The 23,662-nt window shown below is 48.7% G+C and overlaps 1 protein-coding gene across 3 annotated transcripts in view; it reads left to right on the top strand.

The window, feature by feature from the left end:
* Positions 1–23,662, top strand: part of LOC119456377 (ETS-like protein pointed) — a 180,678-nt gene that overhangs the window by 73,368 nt on the left and 83,648 nt on the right. For 2 of the 3 annotated variants that reach the window (XM_037718095.2, XM_037718096.2), the window contains exon 3: positions 4,639–4,834. The exons of the other annotated variant lie outside the window; for it this stretch is intronic. In XM_037718095.2, the coding sequence (XP_037574023.1) occupies positions 4,639–4,834 (196 nt within the window). The remainder of the gene's footprint in view (positions 1–4,638; positions 4,835–23,662) is intronic. 3 annotated transcript variants of the gene reach the window in all.

The raw sequence follows: 23,662 nt of genomic DNA on the forward strand, positions 1-23,662 counted from the left end.
CGACGCAACTAATCGTGCACAGTACATATCGTGCGGTGACATCGCCGCTTGTGATTTACACAGCATCGTTTATCTTGTCACGTAGGTAACCTCTACGGCGAATATGAGCTCGATGATTCATCGTGAAGCCATAAATCGCCTCGTATACATTGAAGCAAGAGTACAAATCATCTTGGTGTACGAACATAATGGACAAGCCGTCACCTACAAGCCTCGGTTCCGGTAGCGGACGAAGAGAGTGCTTATTGCTAAAAAAAGAGCTACCCGCTCTTAGTATAAAGCTGGAAATTTTGTAACTTGTCACCGCAGTCCGATCTACCTCAGTGTCTTGGATGAGCTGTGCTGAGTTACTAGACATGCAAAGCGAGGTACATCCATACATCCATATACCTAGGGCCAACTCGATCGCACTTTGCTGATCTAGTCCATTGATCTCGCCATTCTCTAGGCCACCTCCTGGGAAACGGCCCACCTACGCTACTAGCAGCTAGATATAGTGCGCTTGTGGACAAGCCCTGCGTGACGCCCTCAGTCTTGTGCTATACGCACCCCGGGCGCTCCGAGACGTTAGTATTGGCCCGCTGCGTGTGTTTGCTGAACGGCGTCTGTACAGTATATATGAGCACGCGCGTGGGAAGGAATTCCTCGTCGATGACTGGGAGCATTTTTCATCGCGTGGCCGCCCTGCGCGTACACCCAGACAGCTTCTCTCTCCTTACTGCTCGTTTCGTTTCGTTGTTTTTCTCGTGTCTCCAGAGCTTGGCCTCGGCTCCTCGGGTTTCTGCGCAGCCAGACGTGGAGCAATGATCTCGCGCCCATCTCGAGACGCTCGCGAACGATGACTGCTTGACTGCGACGTTAAGCCAAGGCGTGGTTGAGGAGTTTCATATTTAAGGAAATACGCTTAATTCAACTGAAGGTTGCGAAAGGTGTTGTCTTGGTTGTGCTGTATTGGCAATTGCCGGCGTAGCGCAAGCGGTTCGAACACGCGCGAGCATTTCACAAAGCTCCGAGGTTGCGAATACGGTTGCAGATAATTGGTCAAGTGTGCGATGCAGGCTTGTTGAGCGCGCAGTTTCCGAGAAGCACATTCGTGGAAGCATCGGCACAGGTCTCGGCTGCGTCCTTGTTTTCGTTTAGTTGTCAAAAAAAATGTGGTTGATCCCTCTTATATAGGAATCGGTATAGAACACGAAAGTGAAACGTGTCTTCACAGAAGTAGTGTAATGTTTATTGCACATTGATATATAATGTCTATTGGTGTTTTGTGGCTAAAGCGCCCTTAGGCGTTGATGCACCCACGCTGACGCCTGGTGGCACGTCTCCTCCATCACGACTACCAACGTCGATGACCATGAGCAACCGTCGTGCATATGGAAGCTACACTACGCTGCACACGCTAGCACAACGCGAAAGACGAAGCACGTAACTGACACACTAATACAACGCGCAAGACAAAGCACGTAACTGAATCGTCACCGAGTCAAATCAGCGCGTACAGCGCGTCGTAATTGCATTCTCCGCGATCAACTTCAGAAACATTTTCAGAGCTAATTGCGGAGGCCACGCTCCGCTGTGCTGAGTACGGTGAACGCCACCTAGGTCGCGTTGGTAGTGCTTCTTGATGCCAGCGTCCCTTCGAATGCTGGCATCGAGGCGTCGTAGTGCTGAGACCACCGAAGCGTTCACTGTCGGTGCGCGTTAGTGTCATAATGCAGTACTTCTCTTTTCTGCTCGTAGGCGGCGGCACCGCCCCGAGCAAGAGCGCGGGTACACGGAGGAGTGTTAGATATATAAGGCGCGTCTGTGTAGCTCTCTGCAAATGCGTTTGTGGCGCAATGGGTTAAACGCTCGGCGATCTATCGTCGCGGACCGAGAGGTCGTGGGTTCGATTTCCAAATTTTGCATGTTTGTGGAACTTTTTCTTCTGGTTTCTTTCTTTGTATTATGTTCTATGACGCATTTCCGTGACGGAAATACGTCAGTGAAGTCTTGGTGGACCCCGGCATAAAACACTTTCGTGTTAAAATAGTAATAATAATAAAGGCGGTACTTTTCAGCAGTCTTTAGCTTACCATACTTTCCTGTACAGTACATCGCAAACTTGGGCCAGGTTTTCCCTACGACGTCACAGGAAGGGAATGTGAAGATGGTGCCACCACCACATTCCATTCACGACTCACGACAAAGATAGCGCAGTCAGCCATACATTTCTTCAGAGCTAGTTTAATGTCTCCACGCTCACCTTGAATGCTGCGAAGCTAAATATTGTGCCGTGATTTTCCACTCCGCGTTCAGGCAAAGGCGCGCGAGTATCGCCCGGCGTGCCACTCACCCATTCACGCGAAGGCGAGCGTTTCGTTGGGACCCTGTCAGAGCGAGAGACGGAGCACGGCGTTCTTGCGTGTCGTGTCGTTGCTCTCTCGGTGCTGCAGCGGTTTGCCGCCGCCTGGAAACGGCATCTCGTTTTGGCGACGCTCGAAAAACGACACCCGCGTGACTGACTTTCGCGATCGCGACGAAAGGCGGCAGTCAGCCGATGACAGCCCTGCCTCACGCCGGACTAACACTCAGCGTGTGCTACATACAACAGCGGGCACAGTCCACAGTGGGTGAAATTGAACGAACAATAACGCTGGGAAGGAATCATATGTTGTGTAGCAATGGATGTATAACTGCGACAATGGTTGGCTGTTGCATTCTGATATCTCAGTACTTGAGCAGCAGAATATTTCTTTTAAGGCGTACTTGTATAGCTCTGCGATTACTGGCCCTTACATAAAACCTACGGATTATCTAAACTTTGCAATATATATAAAAACAGTTTGCACCGTGGCAAGTCAGCATGCAGCATCCGTAAAATTCAGCTTCTACGTCAAACTTTTCTTCGGAGCACGTAAATGTGGGCGCATGGTTTCCCCCATCGTCATCGCAGAACACTGCGCGCGTTCTAATGGCAATCAAAGAACCTGGAAGACAGCTTGTAGATACAATGTGTCTTTCACAGTTGACGTGATTTCCGTCTCTCGTCTTTCTCTTTCTTTACACACTCCTTCTCCCGGGCAGTGTAGGCGAGCCGAACATCGTCAATATAAATAAACTCTCTTCTCACCCTTGTACTGCGGACTTGTACGCGCCAGATCCCGCACTAAAATTCATGTATGTCGCAAGAGGCGTGCGTACGGAACCAAAACAAAAAACGAAATCTCAAGATCCCGTAACTTAACAAACAACAGTGTGGTCTCGCCGCACGAGCACTGCCTTGCGCAAGAGGGAACCAAGTCGCGACGGTGCAAACGAGCGACGCTGAGGTCGTTGGTGCGGCTGCAAGCGCGCTGCACAAGGAGCAACCTGTCGCGCCGTGGGAAAAAGAAGAGTCACCCACCGCGTCCCGGCCTTCTCCCCGTCTCTTTCTCGATATGCGAGAGTCAACGAGATCGTGGGATCGTGGAAACCTTACTCTGCTGCATTCGGCAGCAGCAGCAGCAGCAGCAGAGGTCTCTGTCCCCTCTGCGGCTTTGGACGTATACTGCCGGCGTTAAACGCACATATATATCGTTGAGACTGCCCGAGGGAGGGAAAAGGCGAAGAAAAATGCGATCCAAGACAAATGGAAGGGAGCTACATCATATTTTGCCCCGATTGATAACGAGCGACAGACTTGCATCGCCAAGGTGGCAGGCAACGCGGGGCTATGCATGGTTTCTTCCGCTCATACTTTCCCTCTCGAGATTGCGAATGTGCACCGTCGAGCGGACATTATATTTGGCTGAAACGTCTCGTCCATTCCACTTCGCGCCTGCTCTTTTTCTTTCTGGTTTCACCGACTTGTTTTCTACATTGCATGCGGTTAAGGCGGGAAGATGGATACCGCTAAGGGAATGAGCGCTATATAGCTACACCTGCTGTCGTTTTCGTGCGCAGCACAGGGGCGTCGCGAGTAACGCGTGTATGTGTTGCGCTTGTTGCGCTTGAGCGTGCGTGTCGCTGTCGAATGTTTGATGGATGTCTCTTCGAGTCGTCAGGGTCTGTTTTAGCAGGCGATGCTTCGCTCAGCGCTCGCGCCGTAATAAATGGCGTCTTTCGACAGTCGGCGACTGTAGACTGTGGGGTAAAGCAAAGACAGATCAGCAGGGTGAGAGCATGCCGAGAGTTCTCCGTGCTGTGTCGGCTTGCTCCCTTTCCCCTGAACTTTGGTGTCGCGCATTGAACGGAGCGAAATGTTTGTCGTTTTGACGAGCGCGTCTCATGTGGAGCAAAATGTTGTTTTTCGTGGCACGACGGCCATGCAGGTTTGCTAGTATAACTGGAGAATGACAAAAAAAAGAAAAAGTAACCAACGAGCATAACATATACCAGGTGACCAGCTTTTAACAACAGCTGGTCACCAGGCAGGGAGGTTAACCAGTGCTAGTGTGCTACCCTGCACACTAGCTCTCAAACAGCTTACCATGATCCTTCTATATGAAAGCTACAGCGAGTATACACGCACATATACACCGACGGCTCGGTTCTACCAAACAGCCACGCCGCCCCCCTTTCTAAATTTCGATGCACCAGGATACCTGGTGTAAAACGACGTGCGAGGACACCAGCGTGCGGCGCGTATTGCAATGTGCGCGTGTTGTTCTCTCGCAGCAAATCAAGTTCCAGCTGGACCTTCCCACCCGGGGCGACCTGATGGGTGGCGAACCCGGCGGTGGAACCCTGATCGCACCCGAGAACATCAAGCGCGAGCTACCCGACGACCTGCCACCGTCGTCGGGGCCGCGCTCCTTGGGCTCCATGCAGAAGGTGCCCTCGCTCTCGGACCTCTCCGAAGAGAGCTCGCTCGGTGAGTGCCTTACACTGGTAGACTCTACATAGGTTCCAACGGGTGCATCAATGTACGTTCCAACTGGCTTATGTACCCGGTGCCTTGAGTATATAGTTTAAAGGTCATTTGTTACCGCAGCTGCCGTTGGAGGCGATGGTGACGCCTTCCTGTGCTTTTGCGTACAGCCAAGATGATGAGCATGTCGCAATTGCCTGAGAAAGAGTCCTCTGCATTTGATGGCACTGGCAAAATAGCGAGCGTGTTTTGGCTGGAAACGGGTACAGGTTCGTGAGCGGCTCTGTGTATCATACACACCGCCTGTTTTGATGTAAGGACAATCGTGCTAGTCAGGCAAACTGTCGCGTTTCTTAGCGCATCCCCTCGATGCAAAATGTTTTGACACCTACGCTCAACCAGACAGCACCACGCATTTTGCACCGTGTATATAAGAGCTTAATTTCTCACCTGGACGAGTTAGTCAGCGTCACTTTTTTAAGGTATATTATTACTGCCACAGCCGGTCCGCCTCAAGAAAGTGTCCTTACAAAGAAGAATGTAACAAAATAAGTGAGTCTTCTCGTCCCGCATAAGCAAGGGCGTCGGTGACAAATTTATAGAGTCGACGTAACCTCGTTAGGAGTTGCCGTTGCTACTATAATAGTCCTCGCAAGGAGGTGCCAACAGTACGCGGTTGCGACATCTCGATGACACCGCAGAGCCGTTATTTACACCGTGGCGTGGCAAGTTGAGGCATAACCTCGTGAATCTTTTCTTTTCATTTTGACAAAAAACGAGGCAGCGCAACATCGCCAAGAAACGCCCTTGCTGTCGTCGGTTGCTGACTTTCCCCTCACTCGTTTTGCTCTTGTCGAAAGCGCGAACTTAGAAGAAACGAAGAGCAGCTCACGCAGTCGAGTGTTCTTGTGAACGCTCTTTTCTTTTTCTTTTTTTTTTGTGTGTTCATTATTCTTATTCTTCGGCGAACTGCTGTAAAATCGCGTTGCCGGCGGTTTGGGAAACGTGAGCACACCGCTTGCAGCGCCTGGCAGGCGAGTCAGCGCATTCGCGCCATTGATATGCTGATTCTGCATGCTGTAACACGTCTCCTTACGTAATGCGTAAATTTCTTTTCGTTCGCTTACGGCATGTGTCTGTAGCGCCAGCCTCTGTCGCGAGGAGTGCTTTCACCTCCTCTTCCCCACCTACTCATATTCATACTCGGAAGCTTCGTTATTGTTATATCTTCACTTACTGGCATGTACGCGTTAGTGACTCCTTTATTATTAGACATTAATATTGTCTATCTGGTCTGCTGTCTAGATCAATAACTGTATATATTGGATGATGCGGCCAGTGCGCTTCAGTAATGCAAAGACACAGTAATGAAGAACTTGAATAGTGAAGAACTGCATCTAACTCTCTATTCATGCACGGAAGCTTGGCCTTCAAAAGGCAGCATGCAACAGTTTAAGAGCATGTATCGAATCCACGCTGAACTGTTACACTGTGGGCACATCCTCGCAAGTAATAAGGAAAATCAGTGCGCGTAGAATTCATGAACGCACATCTGGCTCAATGTCTGCCCTTCCTGCCCAGACTGAAGCAGGTGACCACATTTTTTTTTTTCTTTCTGAAACGGCAACGCTCCTTGTTTCGGCGGCAATTTCAATGGTGAGTTAAAAAAGGAAAACGGGTGAGAACGCGAGCAAAGGCGAGAACCTGTATTGCATCCAGATTGCAGTCTGGCATCACATGCCCTACCGTCGTTGGCCGTATTCGTTTTCCTTCGAGGAAAAAAAAAAAACGTTCGAATAGCGTACGATTCGTAACCCTTGCGAAACTTGATTGGCGGATGTACGAGGCGCAACGTCATCGGTGACGTCGACCGGCAAGCGTGACCTTCGGGGTCTCCGTATGGTTCACGCGTGTGTCATCGTTTGGCGAGGAAAGGGCTTTTCCGATCTCTCTTAGGTTTGTAGTCAATCGGAGCGCGCCTGCGGCTAGTGCTGGCGTGGTTTTCACTCTAGATAATGTGCCCATAGGCTTGACGAAAACAGGAACGAAATGAGGTTTGGTCTCGTACGTGCGTCAACGGTTATTCAGATGGCACTCAGTTTTTTTTTTTTAAATATCTGTCACACACTTGTTCTAACCGCGTGCACCTTTCGGGAGGAACAATTATGTTTTGTAGAACATTATTTATATTATTATATGGTATTTAGGAGATGTTGACGCCTTTAATTGGCGCCGGCTACTCCTTTTCACATAGAGATATGAAAGAAAAAATTCATAAAGCGCTAAATATACTAAACGCGCAAAAGAACGAAGAAGGTATTCTTACAGACAAAAATAACGTTGCTCCGCATAAATAGGAAGACAGGCAGTCCCAACCAGGAAATTGTAGAATCATTGTATGAAATTGTAGAAAACGTAATTTCTGTCGTTTGTCGGCAGCCAAGGTATATATGTGAAGCTAGGTTACGAAGAACCGGCATTGCAAGATTTCAACGAGCAAAACACTGCTTGAGGGCAAGCATAAAGGGAAAAAAAAATAAGGAGAGAGGTAATCGGACAGAATGCTAAGTAGCCATGCCCACTGACTAAGAAGAAACATTCAGAGATCGATGGAAAGTTTCGACATGCACTGTAGATGGACCACCGAAGAAGTTGTGATTTTAATTATCAGTAGCCACCGAGTTTGGCTATTGCTCATACGCTGCATAAGGACATATTACGCTGTTTGCAGGTATCGGTGAATTTCAGCTTGATGTTTGGCAGGTTGTTTCGGCTTTTCAGCATATACCAAGGGCGGCAAGTACTCGGTCACTGAAGGTATAACGATCAATTCCATTGAGCCTTTAGTCAGAAGAAGAAGAGAGTTATAAAAATAAAGGAAGCCTTGGCAAGCGTAACTGCTACTCCTTTGATGAGAGTTAAACGATGCCAAATGATTTACAGATTTGCCGCAATGATCGTCCTAGGGGAAATTTCGTTTGCTTGTACCATATTCATATTTTTCACTACTGCGTGCATACATGCACATACGTAGCATAATTGATGTGCAAGGCACGAACTTTCCGTCACTTTCGCCGTTACACGCAATTTGCTTCGCAATACAAGTGGGCTGTTCTTACAACGCCGGTAGCCATCGATCATAGCGAATGCGGTGAGTATTTTGAATATGGCGCTAGATTGCAGGTCGAGATCTGCTTAAAGAACGCGCATCTTCGAGGTCGATATTTCTATTGGTCTGCCGCCACCGAGTTCATCGATTATCCTCACGACTTGCGCATATAACATTTTTCGATATTCGATTTGCCTTCACCGTGTCTCGCATATAGCGTAAAAGAGTAATTTCTTGTCAACCAACTTCAGTTCCGTGCAGCGGTTTGCAGACTATGGGTTACGGTCATTGAAAGAGCAACGAAAGGAAACAACCGTCTTAGTGTTCTCTTTCAGACTACTCTTAATTGTAAGCAGTACGGATCTAAGTTCAAGCCTTCTACGAGAGCGTCTCATACTTGAACGCCCCGCATAATTAGCACTAAGCCGTTTTAGTCATCCTAGCTTAAGAAAACAGAGAAAATGCGCAGCTTAATTTCACCGCATTTAGTGGGAGCCGAGCTAGCTCGTCTTCGGTTGGTCAGAACGCGGTGCCACTTTGTTGCCGGTGTGACAACTTGGACATTGGCGGCGTGACGGTTTTATAGCTATTGTAGATGTTATGCTATCCGCAAGACTAGCGTGATATTGGTAGAAGAAGGACCAGGGGCGACGGGAACACAACGAGAATGCTGACAGAACCGGCGTGTAACAAGCAAAACAAGGCGTTCATCCACGAGCAAATAAGTCTTTAGACGTGCCCAGCCTTCGTAACGCACTGCGGGCAACTGTAGCGAGAGAGACGAAGCGCCGAGGTAGGTGGTATAGAGAAGCGCGTGAGAGCTGTAGCCGGATTGCCTTGTGCGCGAAGGGCAGCCAGGGAGCCATCCTCGCGATGAATAATGCTCGTCGCTGGCTGCTCTAGTGAGAGGAGGCCGAGCAGACAGTGAGCGCTCTTGGAGAACGCTGCCTTGACCGCTTCCCCTTCCCTAACCCACTTCCCCACCGTACCGTTCTCTCCACTCGAACAGGAGACATGTCTGTTTACTTGCGAGCTCGAGACACAGATGTTTGAGGAAATGCGTGCGGTGTTTTCGAGCTGTAACAGTCGCGCAAGCGACAGCCATCTTACGCAAGCGTGCAAAGGACGTTGGTGGAAATGTCATGCGGCGCGTAATGTCGCTGAGGTAATTGCCTGGATCCCAAACCAAAACTGCAGACGAAGTGCAAAGGTATAGTTAGTTCGAAAACAATTGCCCGTGTACTTGTAGAGTTCTGTGTTCCCAAGTAAATATTGGAGGTTTTACAAATTTCTGTGTGCTATTATAAATATACAGACGCTTGAATAAATCAGAAACTATGCAATGCCTAAGCTATATCGATTCCTGTACACCCGTCGGACCGATGTGTGCTGTAATAGACTCCGCTGTAATTATTTCTATGTAAGTGTGCGAATCGCCTGACATTCAGTTTTTAGACACTATATAAAGCGTGTTAAAGTGATGATTGGCCTTGTAAGCGCTTATGTATTTACTTGCAGTCATGCGGTCTTACCTCCTCCTCTCTCGCCTTCTTCTGCGCCGTGGTGCCATTTTATCTGGCATCTACAGTAAATAAATCGAACGAAGAGCTCTCAGTCGTGACGAGAAAAGGTCATGTTTCGTTCTTATTGGTATTGCGGACTTCTCCTCCGGAAAAATAAGTTGGTTGCGACACTTCTAAGCAAACTTGAAGATGACTCTATGCTCTTCAGAAAGTAACGACCTCTGCCACACTATACGTTGACGCGAGAGAGTTACGAGTCCATAGAAGTGAAGGCGCAACAGATGTGGCGGCAAAGAAACGCCGACTTCTTGAAGATGTTCGCTCCGCATGTATGGCTGAAGGTCAAACTGCCAGGAATATGTGTTTATATTAGGTGGCACGAGCTGCTCATGCTGTCCTGTCGGCCTTAGCGCGCGACGTACGTGAGCGCATACCCACTTTGTAGTTGTACTTTTAACCCGTTTTTATTTGTCTCCTAAGCATATACCATCTGTTTCATTTCACATTGTTGTTAATAGCGTCAAATTTCCCCCGATAAATAAAACCATCCTCCTTTCTAAGCACCCGACATTGATCCGTTGGCCGGTAGGCTTATATTCATTCCCCAAAGCCCTAGCGCTGAAGTGCTCTTGGTTCGTTATTGATGCGGGTTCTTCCCTTGCTTGCGTGCGCACGTTCATTTCATTTCTATTTATTTTCTACCCTATTTGTCCTGTACACGGGCGATCTTTGGAATCTGCTGTGCATTTACCTAGCTTTCATTCCTCAATGTATCGTGGCTACACAGCGGATGGCGACGGTGTAACGAGCTGCTACAACGACTTGGCCGAGTCTCGTCCTCGGTTCCTATACAGGTTATAGAATCGGCGCGTTTCGGTGCAGAAAAAATCGCACTGCGGGCGCCCTTCCAGAGATGCACGACATGCCAGGCTGGGAAAACGAGACGCTAGAAAAGCTATACGGGCTCGGAATTTTAAGGCGATGCCCTCGCACGCGCCTGGGACAGCCGTCGCCCTTGTGCGTGAGCGTGCGCGCCGCGACCGACGACTTGGGGTAGCGAGAGCGGCGCGGCTTCGAGACGTGCCAGCCAGTTGCGCAACGGTTTGCCGCAGAACGGCGCTACGCGTTTGCTGACTCGCGCGCTGCGATGGAGGCCTTGGGAGTCTTTCGCGACTAAAGCACGTCGTAATATACGGCGCATGGGCGTGCAGAGCTGAGGATCTTTTCTAGAGGCTGGCCCTTGAGCGCTCGCATTTCAGGTTGATCCTTGCGTGAAGCGTAACAAAGCGAGGCTAAGCCAGCGACGTGCGATTTCGCGCGCAAAATATAGTACGAGCTGGCAAAAACAAGTATTTCGAAATAAGGGCAGGGCTAACAGCACCGTTGCGGAATACTCTAAAGAGGGACAGGAACGGAGCACTGCGTAGAACTTGCCAGACAACGCGAAACCGACTGACACAGGTAATTAACGTGCGTAGCGTATACTATTACTGTAGAGTACACGTATACATTGAATTGCTTCATAGTTCTGTCGGTAATCGTTCATGATGACACACTGCTCCCAGACGGACAATGCGTAGGCGCAAATTGTTTTTATTGTCTTCCACCTCATATATGTGAACACTCTGCGTGTTCAGCGTTAGGAGCTGGAACGCGTTCCGATCTAAAACGGTGTTTTTCGACATGCTAGGACAAATGGGTCGAGGGAGGTAAAGCTCAACCGACTGACTTGCTCTTGCCGTTCTTTTCGTCGTCTTACATGGCTTAACTAATATTCCTACGTCGCCTGCGTGGAGACCGACGGTATAAACTTATCCACACCTCACGGCAATATGCCGCGAATGAGTGCAACGCAGCAAGTTGGTTTTTCATAATGCCAGATGTTCGGCTGAGCCTGGCGCGAGCGTGTTGCAGCCGGCGGCCATTTCATGGAAATGTAGACGCCTCGCTCTCGGCTCTTATCGGCAGCGCAGCTTTGCCTTCCGTCTGTATCGGTGAGGCCTCTCGGTTCGCGCGCCAGACTTTGCCCTCCCCGCCCTGCGCCTGGTTTTCTCCGCGCGGCTGACGCGGCGTCGAGTGGTCGTCGTGCAAGCTCGCCGCCCATGTTTATTCGACACGCGATGCTGAGTCGAACGCTGTTGCACCGTCCTCTCGACCTATGCACGCGTACATGTAGAGCGCGGTAGTGTTCGACAAGCCTTCTGGAACCTCGTGACGAGGTGGTCGAGAAGTTAGCACGACATACAATCCTCTTGGCATATATAGTACGTGCTGAGCTGTATCGGACGGCCCCGAACATCATATGATGTTTCCTGCTCATACAAGCATCGCAATAGTAAACTTATTGGTGCTGCTCCGTATTTTTGTTTATCATCATATCTCTTATTTCCCTGCGAGCGAGTAAGGCAGGCGTTGTCGTCGGAAGTATGCCGCCTTTATTGCCTCTATACCGCTGCTGTTGTGCATGAGTGGAGTTCGATGCTAAAGTAACTTAAAAACGGCAGCGTATCTATCTATCTATCTATCTATCTATCTATCTATCTATCTATCTATCTATCTATCTATCTATCTATCTATCTATCTATCTATCTATCTATCTATCTATCTATCTATCTATCTATCTATCTATCTATCTATCTATCTATCTATCTATCTATCTATCTATCTATCTATCTATCTATCTATCCTGCACTGTACTGTACTGTACCCACAGCGCCAGAGGCATTACAGTGAGGGAGAGATGTCACATAAAAATACATCTTTCAGTCATAGGGCGATGGCGAACATCACTTTGTCAGTCAAGGCAACACAGAAGAATTACTATATATATATATATATATATATATATATACATATATAGTATTATTTATTTATTTATTTATTTATTTATTTATTTATTTATTTATTTATATAAGCTAAAGCTACCGATAGATTATACATCTACGAACAACAAATACAAAAGTGTCACTTTAATCTACAACGACTAAATCACAGCAAGCAGAAAATACAGACAATATAATCGGTTAAGCAAGGAAAAGAAGAAATGGCTGCAATAGACATTGACACAGGTGAGCAATCAAATTCACAAGGCGTCGTATCAGTTGCCGAATCACCAAGATGACGCTACTGTGGCACTGTACACACACACACACACACACATTGTGCTTTACTTAGTGGATAGCTTTTCTCTGCAGAACTCTGTGGGCATTCAGTAAGGTTCCCACTGTATGCATGGAGTCATGGCGTGGTCACGCATGCCGTGGCTTCCACGCCTCTGACGACGCACTCGCGACTAATTACCTCCACCATGCAGAGTATAGTGGCACCGACACTTTCTTCTGCGCTGCTTGTTTCCCTGCTTGTTCTTGAAACATCTGCGACTACGCTCCATCTATCCTTTGCACCGATAATATTCGTGTGCCCACCGAAGCAAGCGTAGATGTAACTCATCAAAGTATCAAAATGCTTCGAAAATATTAATTTTTTAGATGCCTTCCCGTGCTAGTGTGAGGGGTCAGGTTGCAGTCAGCGGACTCGTGCGCCGTGAAGAGATGCGACGCCGACCTATGGCTGCTGCCTATACTTATCTCAACTTCTCTCTTCTGGGCGTACAGTAATACATGACGTCCTAACAGTTCATGCATTAATGGCTCAGCATGGCCAAGGACTGTGAAGTTCTTATACTGCAGTAGCCCCTGCCGGTTATTAAACTACATTTGTATTATCTGGGAAGAAGGAAAGAAAGAAAGCTAAGAGCCTTCTAAACCAGTTTAACTTTTCGTATACCTGTCCCAGCCGCCGGCATGACGTGCGTACGAACCAGCCAGACCGTTGCTCGTCTTCAAGCCGAAAGAAAAAAAGAAAAGAAAGGAAAAGAACCCGCCGTGTCCGCCTACGCGAACCGGATCCGCTATCTGGTTCGTATCGTGGGTGTCCCGTTGTCTCGCCACCAGTTGGCGCGCACGCGCGTAAGTGGTGGAGATTCATTCTTTCACGGCAACGAGAAAGGTGCTTGTCGTAGTAAACATCTTATCACGCTGTCCAGCCAGCCTACAGGCGTCGTGCGACCACTCGTCATTATCTGCGGAACCTGCCTCAGTTGCGCTGTCAGGGCCGATTCGTTCTCACCTCCCGCCTATCAGCGTTGCCTACGTCAGTGTTTGCGATGCGAGTAAGCGCTTCATTCACGTAAACGGCGCGTGATGGAAGACTGGGAGAACTAGACGCTAGAATTTTTTTCTTGTTATGCGCGAGGAAGGCTGGCTTTCGTCGACAGACGACACACTTTCTTCGCCTCTTTGTTATGGCGCCGGTAGAACTTTCCGCTCTTTGTTTGTCTGGCGTTTCAGATTGAGTGAGATAAGGGGGCTGTAAGTGTCCGGGACTGCGGTGACCGATTCGCTCCGATCGCCATTTCGCTTATTTCGTGCGATAAATCGGAGCGCTGCTGTCTGGCTAGTTTGCACTTGGAACGCATGCTTGGTGCGTGATTTGCCACGTTGTCTCTCGATCCCCGCAGGCCGCGTACGTTCGACGCCGGGTAGCTTCTGCGGGAACCGCACTGGGTTGTAATGCAGTTGTTATTGACGGAGCAAATTTTTTACACCATTTCTTAGTGAAATGCACCGAAACACTGCCGCTACTTGGCAGTCCTGAAGTGGTAAAGAAAGGAAGGAAATTGGAATGAGAAAGAGAGAGAGAGAGAGAGAGAGAGAGAGGACTTTGCTTGAGACTTTTTACCACTTGTGATGTTAAAACAGGCTGTATGGAACGTGCGCGTGGAAATGCACATAGCAATGAAGAATTCGGCAATCCTTGCAGAACTTTACGGAATATGCTTGTACCCTGTATGAGCCGTGCGGCTGAGAGTCCCTCGGTGACATAAGCGCAAATGAAACCAAGTGTTTGATATAATGTAGAGACCCCTTCAACTACAAACACAGAGGATTCACCAAGGCGCATGGTATCTGCTGCTTGCTAGCGCAAGTTTGTCAGCGTGTACATGAAGCGGTGATTGATGAGCAAAGACATGTACGTCACCGGCAGCGTGTGCAACAGAGATTTGAACTGGCTGTCGCAAGTCCTCTCAGTCGCGGTTTAATGCGAAAGGCCTTTAGTTCTTTTCTTTTTTTTTTTTTTTTGCTTTCCATGCAGAGCTGAGAACTTTGGAGCGTATGCAAACAAGTTTTTAAAGGTCCCCAGCTGAGCGCTGTGTGACCGTATATAACGTCCGGTACGTGTGTGCATGCTACGGTGCAGCCCGTAGACTGCGCCGCGTGCACTTCCACTGAGCGCCCCCTGGCGAGCCACCGGGCGCGCCTGTTGCCTGACCGGATGTGCCAGTTTCCGCTGCACCGCAAGAGTTTCTCTGACCGCGCCGATTGTTTTCAGAGTCGCTCATTCAGAACGCGGCCTTTCTGCGGCCGCTTCGGGGTCCTCCCGGAAATTCGGTCCCCCCGTCCCTTCCTTCTTGCTCCTTGCACTTGTACTGCGTGTCTCTCGCTCGCTATCTTTCTGCACCCGCCCCCCTCTGACGTAAGCGCTCGCCAAGCTTTCTGCCTGCCTTGTTCCCTACGCGCACCGTTCACGGTCGTGCTCTAGTGCGTTGTGAGTGCTTTTAGCGACCAAGCCTTTGTCGATGTTGTTTGTGGACGCCTGGACCCAGTGAACCTGGGACAGGAAACGGGATAAGGCGATCTCGTGTACGTACGAGTCGTGGCTCCTTGGCGCGGCTACGAGGGCTGATCATGTGGAAGCGACGGGCACTCCGAGAAAGCGGCTTTAGACGCCGCGTGGTCAGTAGCTTGTTTACGTTTGTCCCACGTAAATCGCGAGTTCTGTATCCGCCATTTCCTATGGTGGATTAGGAGAGCTGAGCGTCAACAGCGCACTCCGAGCGAAAGAGATGCTCTCGGCAGGAGAGAACACCGGACGATGAACACAAATCTTTTTTGTCCCTCACTTAATTCGTGGAAATTTTACAACCGTGGTTACAGCGGACGAATGTGTCAGTTCTGTACCTGTCCCCCTTCCCTCCCCCTGCTTACGATACGAAGGAGTAACAATCGTGTTAGTGGGCTACATTAGCTTTCTAATTGCTGTTTTCCCTTGACTATATATATATATATATATATATATATATATATATATATATATATATATATATATATATATATGTATAGCAACAGACCCTGTTTGTCGTTTTTCCCGTTCTCGACACCTTTTCTTTTTTTTAGTCATTCTAGGGAGGGGCGCTGTTCAGTCAGCGGCCCAAACGAATTCCCTAATGGGTAACTGCATATAGCACTGTCTGTTAATCAAGAGACATATTTCTGATTATTCTTCATCATTTTAAATATAGGTAACGAAAATGTGTCTGTTCTTCATTTTCAGCCTTCCTGCTGCTAGTAATGACACGATAAAGGCCACAATCTATGTTTTTTTTTTTTCGAGTGAGCATTCAATAGGTTGATAAACAGCGGCCATTTTTAAATAGTTTTATCTTGGTCGTTAACATTTCGCGTCACTGACTTTTTCTCATTTGTATCTGGTGGTCTTTGGCCTAGCTACCCTTGTGCAACAAGAAAATCTGTCATTGCCTAATTAGCTCCAGTACTTATCTGGCGAATCGTATCTGGCACTATCAATGAACAATTAAGGGGTTGCTACGCTGAGCAGGAGGGCGCAGCGTACTACCATGTCAACGTCGCATCGAAGGTCACACATGCATGGAACGGTAATGACTTTTTCTGCTCTGCCGCACAAAATGGAAGGGTTCAGTTAATACGTCCGACACTTCTCGTAGGTCGTGGACGCAGCTGCTAGTTGGGTCAGGAGCACGCTTTAGGACACGCGGATGTACACTACTAAGACCCCAATCATGTATTTAGCCCAGAAAGCGAAAACACCCTCCTCCCTCACCAAGTCCCGCTTTCACCTGAGCGGAAGCGCCCGCTCGCGTCCTCCTGCAATAGCTGCTTCCGGTCTAGCCACCGCACATTCGTCAAGATCAGTGCCCGCTGGCGCCTTACGAGAAATACCCTACCAATACTTCTTTGCGGCGTATCCCTACACGAAAGAACCGTTAAAATGCGCGCTTTAGTTCGCTTCTTTCGGTGGAGAGAAGGCGCGCCGGCGAGGAGTCTTGCGGGAGGGACGCACAAAAGAAAGTGGCGGTCCGTTACTGCTGCGCGCAATAATGGAGCGGCCACCGGCGCTTCCCTTTCGTCCAGCCCTCGCTCACTGGGCTCGGCTTTTCTTGAGGCCACCAGAGAACGGCGGGAGAGCCCAACTTTCTAAGCCGGACGCGCGGATCGCTCCGAAAAGCTGCAGAGGCGGCGGCTGCCCGGAAGCGTTGAAGTGCATTTGGCTTCACACGGTGAAGGCAGCCCGCACTATCCGTGGGTACTGCTAGCAGTTGTTGCTGTTGTTGACCGTTTGTAAGAAGGAGGACACTGGGTAGATTCGACCCGTTACACGGTTTGCCTTCTACCGCCGTAGACGCACAACTTTCGCTGGCTGCGGTGTGAATGCCCGGTGGCTTCTGTCGTTAGTGCGTCTGCCAGTTCTGGATGACGGGGCTGTTGCGAATTTACAGCCCAGCCTTCATAAGCGTGGGCGGGTAGGGACCGATGGAGGGCGTGGGCCGTGCGTGCACCGGATACGGAGCTCCTTGAAGCACCGCTTCCGGCGTCACGGAAGCGTGTCGTGCGGCCCGCGTCTTTTACCTTCTTGTGCAGCCTTCATTCCGGCGTCGCGTTGTAACTGGTGGTAACTGACCGTTTCGTAAGGAAATGTTATACTTTTCGGAACGGTGTGCTATAGGCTAGCCGTTGGCTTCGTTACGACTTTATAGCACTTTTCCCGGAGACCACCGGCTGGACATCAGCGTAGTTACTTCTTTCAGAAGCAGCAGGCTCCTTCGCAGGTGTCAGAGGTTGTGTTTCGGAACATTCTCGCCATGTTACATCAGAAGTCACCCACAGCGATTCAAAGGCGATTAGCTAACCTATTATTCATGTGCGAATGAACGAATAAATTTTATTTTCAAGACAATGGCGTTTCGTCTTAAATACAGGGATAACGGTTAGTAGGGTAAGGGAACAGAAAAGTGCTTCGGACGCTTTGCAGTCGATCGGCTTCCAGGGCCAAGTCCCACTGGGATCGGAGGACTCGTCTGGCGTTGGCCCGGGGTGTAGTCGCCCACACTTGAAGGATGAATGCACGACCACAGTCTTCAGCTGTATTTATCCAGGCATCGTCCAAGAACGTGTATACTCCGCACATTCGTGTGGTGGTAACCGCGATCCCTGTGATACGATATTACTTCAACATGGTGGCAGTCTTGCACTTAATAAGCGGGTGGCACTCTTCCTCGAATGAAGTGCATAGTTTAAGCGTTACCATCTATGTGAGTCAAAGTGATGCAAAGTTTCGGATTCTCAAAAACTATTAGGCAAGAAATACGTTCCATTCCTTGATGTCGTTATTACTTGCCCTAACTTAAGGCAATTTATCGAACTTGTATTTAAATGTGGTGTGCAGAGAATCATTGTGTTGTCGCACCGGGTAATCTGTGCATGAATAAACATATAACAAAAAAAAAAAAAAACTCAATGTCACGCAGAACTGTACCAGACAAAAGTGTTGCAATGCTTGCCTTCACCACGAAACAAAGTCCACTCAAAGCAAAAAAAAAAAACAAGGATGTCTCTTATGCTGCAGCATGGCATTTAATGAATTACAGTGACACTGGACTAACAGTCCTCTGTTGCCGTAATAGGCAGATGAAACACGGCAGTCCATTACAAGTATTCATTGGAGTACGTTACGCCCGCAGCGTTTATCATCTTCTCATCCAAGACATTTGACATACAAAGCGTTACGCATTAGCTACACTTTATCTACCAGCCTATGATGCATAGAGGGGAGTACGTGTCCTTTCCGCTGAGGGCTGAGGCGACTGGTAACTCTAAGCCGCGAAGCAGTTTCGCTTACATGATTCACGTCTCAGAATCGAGAATATCCAAAGGCGCAATGCATTATTATAGCTCGCCTGAGCTCTCTTCTCAACGTGCCTACGTTCGCCGATTTCATCTTCTTGAGCCCGTCAGGTAGAGTGTACCATCACAAGCAGCTGCTCAGCTGCCTACATTGTTGACGCAATCGACGGTCTGAGTGCCGTCCTGTTTGGACGGCGGGTGCGAAGCTCAGAGAGAATGAATGGCGCTGCTGATAACGCGAACTCGCACATCTGTAGCCACCCTACAACCCCCCCCCCCCCCTCCCCACCTTCCCCGCAATCTTTGTCCTTTACGCCATTCCCGTTTTGGCATTTATCTTATCTCTGCCCTGTATAGCGTCAACGACGGCAAACGTAGTACGCGTCCGAAGCTCCTATGCGAGCGAGCGCTAGGAACGTTCGATTTTCTGACTCGAAATATGAAAGGCGCCATTAATCATGGAGAACCGGCTTACTGAGAATATTATTTTTGTATCTTCCCACTTGGCGAACGCCTCTATTTAATCCCTGCCCAAGGACTGCGCCAAAGTGCACGTTTTAAGGTAGAATATAGCACATTTGGGGAGACCAACTCTTCTACCTATACCCCACCCCCCCTCCCCCCATTCGGTGCTCTCCCTTTTTCCTACATGCTTTATTCACGTGTTTTCTTTGTCCACGTGATCGACGGATTCCGTGTGAACATAAATGTGCTACTATTTACGATTTACGAAAGCGCACGGTCAGTTTTAATGCCAAGTGTGAGTTTGCGCCACTCTTGTCCGGATTCTACGTAGTTTTATAGAACGCAGTGAATTTTGTGCGGTGACTCGTGAAACGACGTTCAAAAGGATTGAAATTGAGTGACACGTCAATTTTCTGAGAACGTTCGTAGCCGTAGCAAAATTTACAGGGACCAGTACTGTGGCATAGAAAACTCGGCATTATACGCTTTACAGTCGAACACGCATGTATCGAACTCGGATATAATGAATTATCGTGTATGACGAACAGCTGTAAATTTTCCCTTGGAAATGTTTGTATACAATTTTTATTTTATATATCGAATTGTTGATACATTGGAACTATTTCGCGATCCCCTTCGAGTTCGATATATCCGGGTTCGACAGCAAAGACCCCACTACAGTTTTTTTTATTTATTTTTTTCCAATATGGGACGTGAGTGAGGCCTCTGCTGCCCTGGAGCCAGTTATGAATCAAAAGGACTCGCTGAAGTTGTGTAGTAGCTGCGTACGATAGTCGATGGTGGCGCATGGCTCTCAGGGTTCTCTATATTTACGCACTCACACAGTGAGCAGACAGCCGACCTCGAAGCCCGGCGGTGCTAACAAAGCAAGCGCGTTATGCCAGGCCGGCGTATACGAGCTGCCGCCGCGCCTCGGCGAGGCAGCGCGCGCGTTGTTATTTCTGGATCCTCCGTGGTACCAGCACCAGCGCCGACGGCTGAGCTTTTCATTGAGACAGGCTCATTAAGCCCCGGGCTTCGCCTGAATGGAGCGACGAGCGCCAGTGGAGATCGCACGAGCTTTCCCGGTTTCCCGTGGCAAGACGCATCTCGTTTTCGCATTTGCCGCCGCGTTTTGGAAAGCGTTTTGTTAGCTTTTTTTTTTTTTTTTCCGTCTAGATTTCACGGCTGTTTGCCGCAAAAGCTGACTCCGCCCGGCACCACTGCGGCCGTCCGCGGCTTCTGCAAAATAAACACGCCGCAGCTGTGCTGCTCTCTGCTGGGAGCATAGTTCAAGGGACGGTATACAAATAGAAGCCGACGTCTCCTCCTCGCGCACGGCACTGTCTCTCTCCCGAGTCCTCTTTTTTGGGAACATATCTTCATTATTTTCACTCTCCCTCTCGTCCTTTGTTTCTTGTCGGCAAGGGTTGCGGCAGAAAATGCCTACGGATTTGCTTACAGAGCCAGCGATTCCTCTTTCCGCTGAGTCTGCACAGCGGTTTCGCTCCGCCGCCGCTGGTCTGCGGTTTCCCTTTCCTGCGTACTCGTCGCTCCAGTTTTCATTTTCTCCTCACTCGCTCTTTCTGCATTCCCTCTCAAAGCAACCTCCTCTCCTTCATTTCCTTCTCTCAATTGTTGTTCGCCGCTTGCCGGGTAGATGGCGCTAGCAGTCGCGGTGTGTGTTGCTTCGCGAGTATGCTCTCGGTTGGAACGAGCCGGCGTTTGGCCTCCGTTCTCGGCTGCATTCCGTAGCTATTCCTGCGGCCTCAAACTGGACTATTCTCAGGTATATATTTAAGCTAAGGCCTACGTGTCAATCGTACGTCCCATCTGAATGAAAATTTGATGATCCATTCAAGTGGTAGTGCAATTACAGGAATGACGTACACCGTGCAAGAATCATGGCGACATGTCGTCTACGTGTTATTTTCCATTTCAGCCGACCCGTTTCACTCTGTAAATTTCGCCACTGATGACAATTTTCGCCGGCCTCACAGCTGGCCTGCTTTAACTGACATTTAGAACTGTTCTCGGAAAAACGCAATATGTGAAGAAGGCAGAAAAAATAAATGCGGAATCACAGCACCAAATTTAATTTGTAGCATTTTTGTAGGTGCAGGTGTTTGTAAACGGGCTGATTTGTCTCTGATGAAGCGGAGCCCTCGACCATAGCCTGTGTTACAACCGACCTTCGGATACGCCAAGTGATAAAGTAAACGGAGTGCGATGCACGCAACATTGTGCGATAACCGATTTGACTCACAACTCTCTTATCATCGTACTGTGGCTCACATGTTGCGAGGTTGCGTCAGCCCAGGCTGGACACTGGAACAAAACGCCGGCGTATACGTACTACGCCTGTCGAACGTTGATTACACGGAAAACAATGAAGCCAGGAGAGCTATCAGTGCTGGAATTTTTCGCGCTGTCAGAATATGCCTCGAATATTGGCAACGTCGGCGCTTCACCATCGGCGCTACCAGTGCAGATCATTATCTGCACTGCAAAGTTGGGCAAAAGCAAGTTTCTCAATCCGATACATTATGATTGAATATTTCGGTAAAATCAACGTCTGAAAATTTGGAAACGATTTTGTATGTCACCGTTCATTTGAAAACTGCATGATCACGGACTGTGGCTACTGCTGATCTTGCGTTCCGACTATGGTTCTTTAGCACAAACTGGCGGACAGACACCAGCATCGTCCATGTTTCGTTTTTGTTTGTCCACCACGTTGTGCTAAGTTACCATAGCCAGAATCCCTCATCTGCACCTGTGGCGAACTTGCGACCTATATATATATATATATATAAAATAACCATTTCAATATTTGCTGTTCATCTAAGCCCTTTTTCGTCAAAGCTGCAGCGCTTGTATGACACCTGTAGAGTCCAAGAGGTTAGATACCACCACGAAAGCACGTCCTCGTTGACCATTTTCTCTGCTCACTAGCTGCTCGAAGTTTCCGACCAAGGTTTCCGACCGAGCCACTGTGCTGGGTATGGTGGCGCCATCCTTCGGACGAGGTGCGAAACATTGAGAGAGGAGCTTAGTGCCTCCTCCGCCTCCTCCACCTCCTCGTCCTCGCTTGTGGGCTTCTGCCCCATTTCCTGGCTGTGTCCATTCTATCCCCCCTTCGTTGTCGTTAGTTGTGTAGTTTGTGCCTTTTTTTTTTTTTTTCGGTGTCGGTTGTATTCAGTTGAAGGTTACGCTTTTTTGGCCTTTCTTTTTTTTCTTTTTTTTGTGACCGACCGTCTTGTGATTGCCCGACAGCCTTTCCTTCACCGTTTTTGTCGTTGCTGTCGTGCACGTTTGAGCGGTTTTTTTTTTTTTTTTTTTTTTTTTTTTACTTATTGTATTGTCAAGCTTGCATAAATTTGACTCCACGAGGCTGTCCCTTTGAAACACACGAAGACTCGGTGCTGCTTTTCGCAATGTCGTTAATGTAGTGGATCATTAATCTACATCTTTTCCGCGTGCGGCTTTATTTGGAGCAGCTTTTCCGAATGACGCGAAGCAGGGCTACGAGCTAATCATCACGCTAATAGTCTTGTAAATTCACTTACACATCGCTGTCAGAGCTGTAAGCGCGCCCGGACTATAGATTACGGCGCGAATTCCTCGTGTAACTTGTCAGTTCGCGTCTGTCTGCTGCTTTTTTGTGCGCAGTGACTTCCCTCGCTCTATATTTTTGTTTCCTTTTAATTGCCTTCAATTCTAGCGTCTTACGTCAACCGGCTCGGCGTCAGCGTCGCCTCTCACTGTCAGTAGAGGCAGGGGGGGACACTGCTGACTCGTTCGTCAGACGACGGGCAGCCGCTTTCAAACTCGCGCTCGGCGCTGTTCGCCACAGTCGAGCAGCCACGGCCTTGGAACCGTCTGTTCTCTCTGGGGAGCCGACAGCTCGTAGAGATAGCCGCCACAGCGCAGCCTCGTTGGGTAACAAGTGCGACAGCAGAAAGAAAGAAAAACAGTTTTTTTTTTTTTTTTTAATGAAAACAAACGCATGCCAAGTCTAGAAATGCTGCAGAGATAAACGCTGGCGGCCAGCAGAAATATAGGCACGAGCGACAAGTATACGCGAGCGAGCGCACGCAGCAGCGAATTTTTTCAAGGGCAGACAAATTGTAAGCCGCCCAAGCGTAGACATAACAAAAGGTGGCACGCGTTGGCTTCCTTACCGTCTCTTTCTTGGCACCTCGGCGCTTCTCGGGGATCGCGCGTTCTCCGTCATCAGTCACCGTCACTTGCGAAAACTATTCGCACGTATTTTGGAGGCGTTTGCGCTTCTTATGGTATACCTCTGCGCTCATGTGGCTGTTGCTGCTTGCTGATCGAGGAATCCGTTATGATTACGAATTGATAAGAGAGCGAGGAGGGAGGGAGGATGCTAATAAACTTGATTGATTTCATTTCTGTCACGCAGCATCAGGTACGCTACTGCCGCAAACCTTGAAGGCTGCAGGCAAGGAATTGACATACATAGAAATGTCCTCGTTTAATGCTGCTTGCAACGTTACTCAACTTTTTTCTTCTTTCCTTTTTTTTCTTTTTCTTGCTGTGTACCTAACCTCGAGTTTAACTTTGCACCGGCAGACTTAACCCGAACTCGCGAGCCCGATATCTGACCATCTAGGTATGATTCTACCTTAAAGCTTATGATTTTTTTTTATTCTTATGTTTCCCCGTTATACGGTAATAACTTATTTCGCCGTATTAACGACATGTA

This window comes from Dermacentor silvarum, chromosome 6, assembly GCF_013339745.2.
Source record: "Dermacentor silvarum isolate Dsil-2018 chromosome 6, BIME_Dsil_1.4, whole genome shotgun sequence".
Taxonomy (NCBI): Eukaryota; Metazoa; Arthropoda; class Arachnida; order Ixodida; family Ixodidae; genus Dermacentor; species Dermacentor silvarum.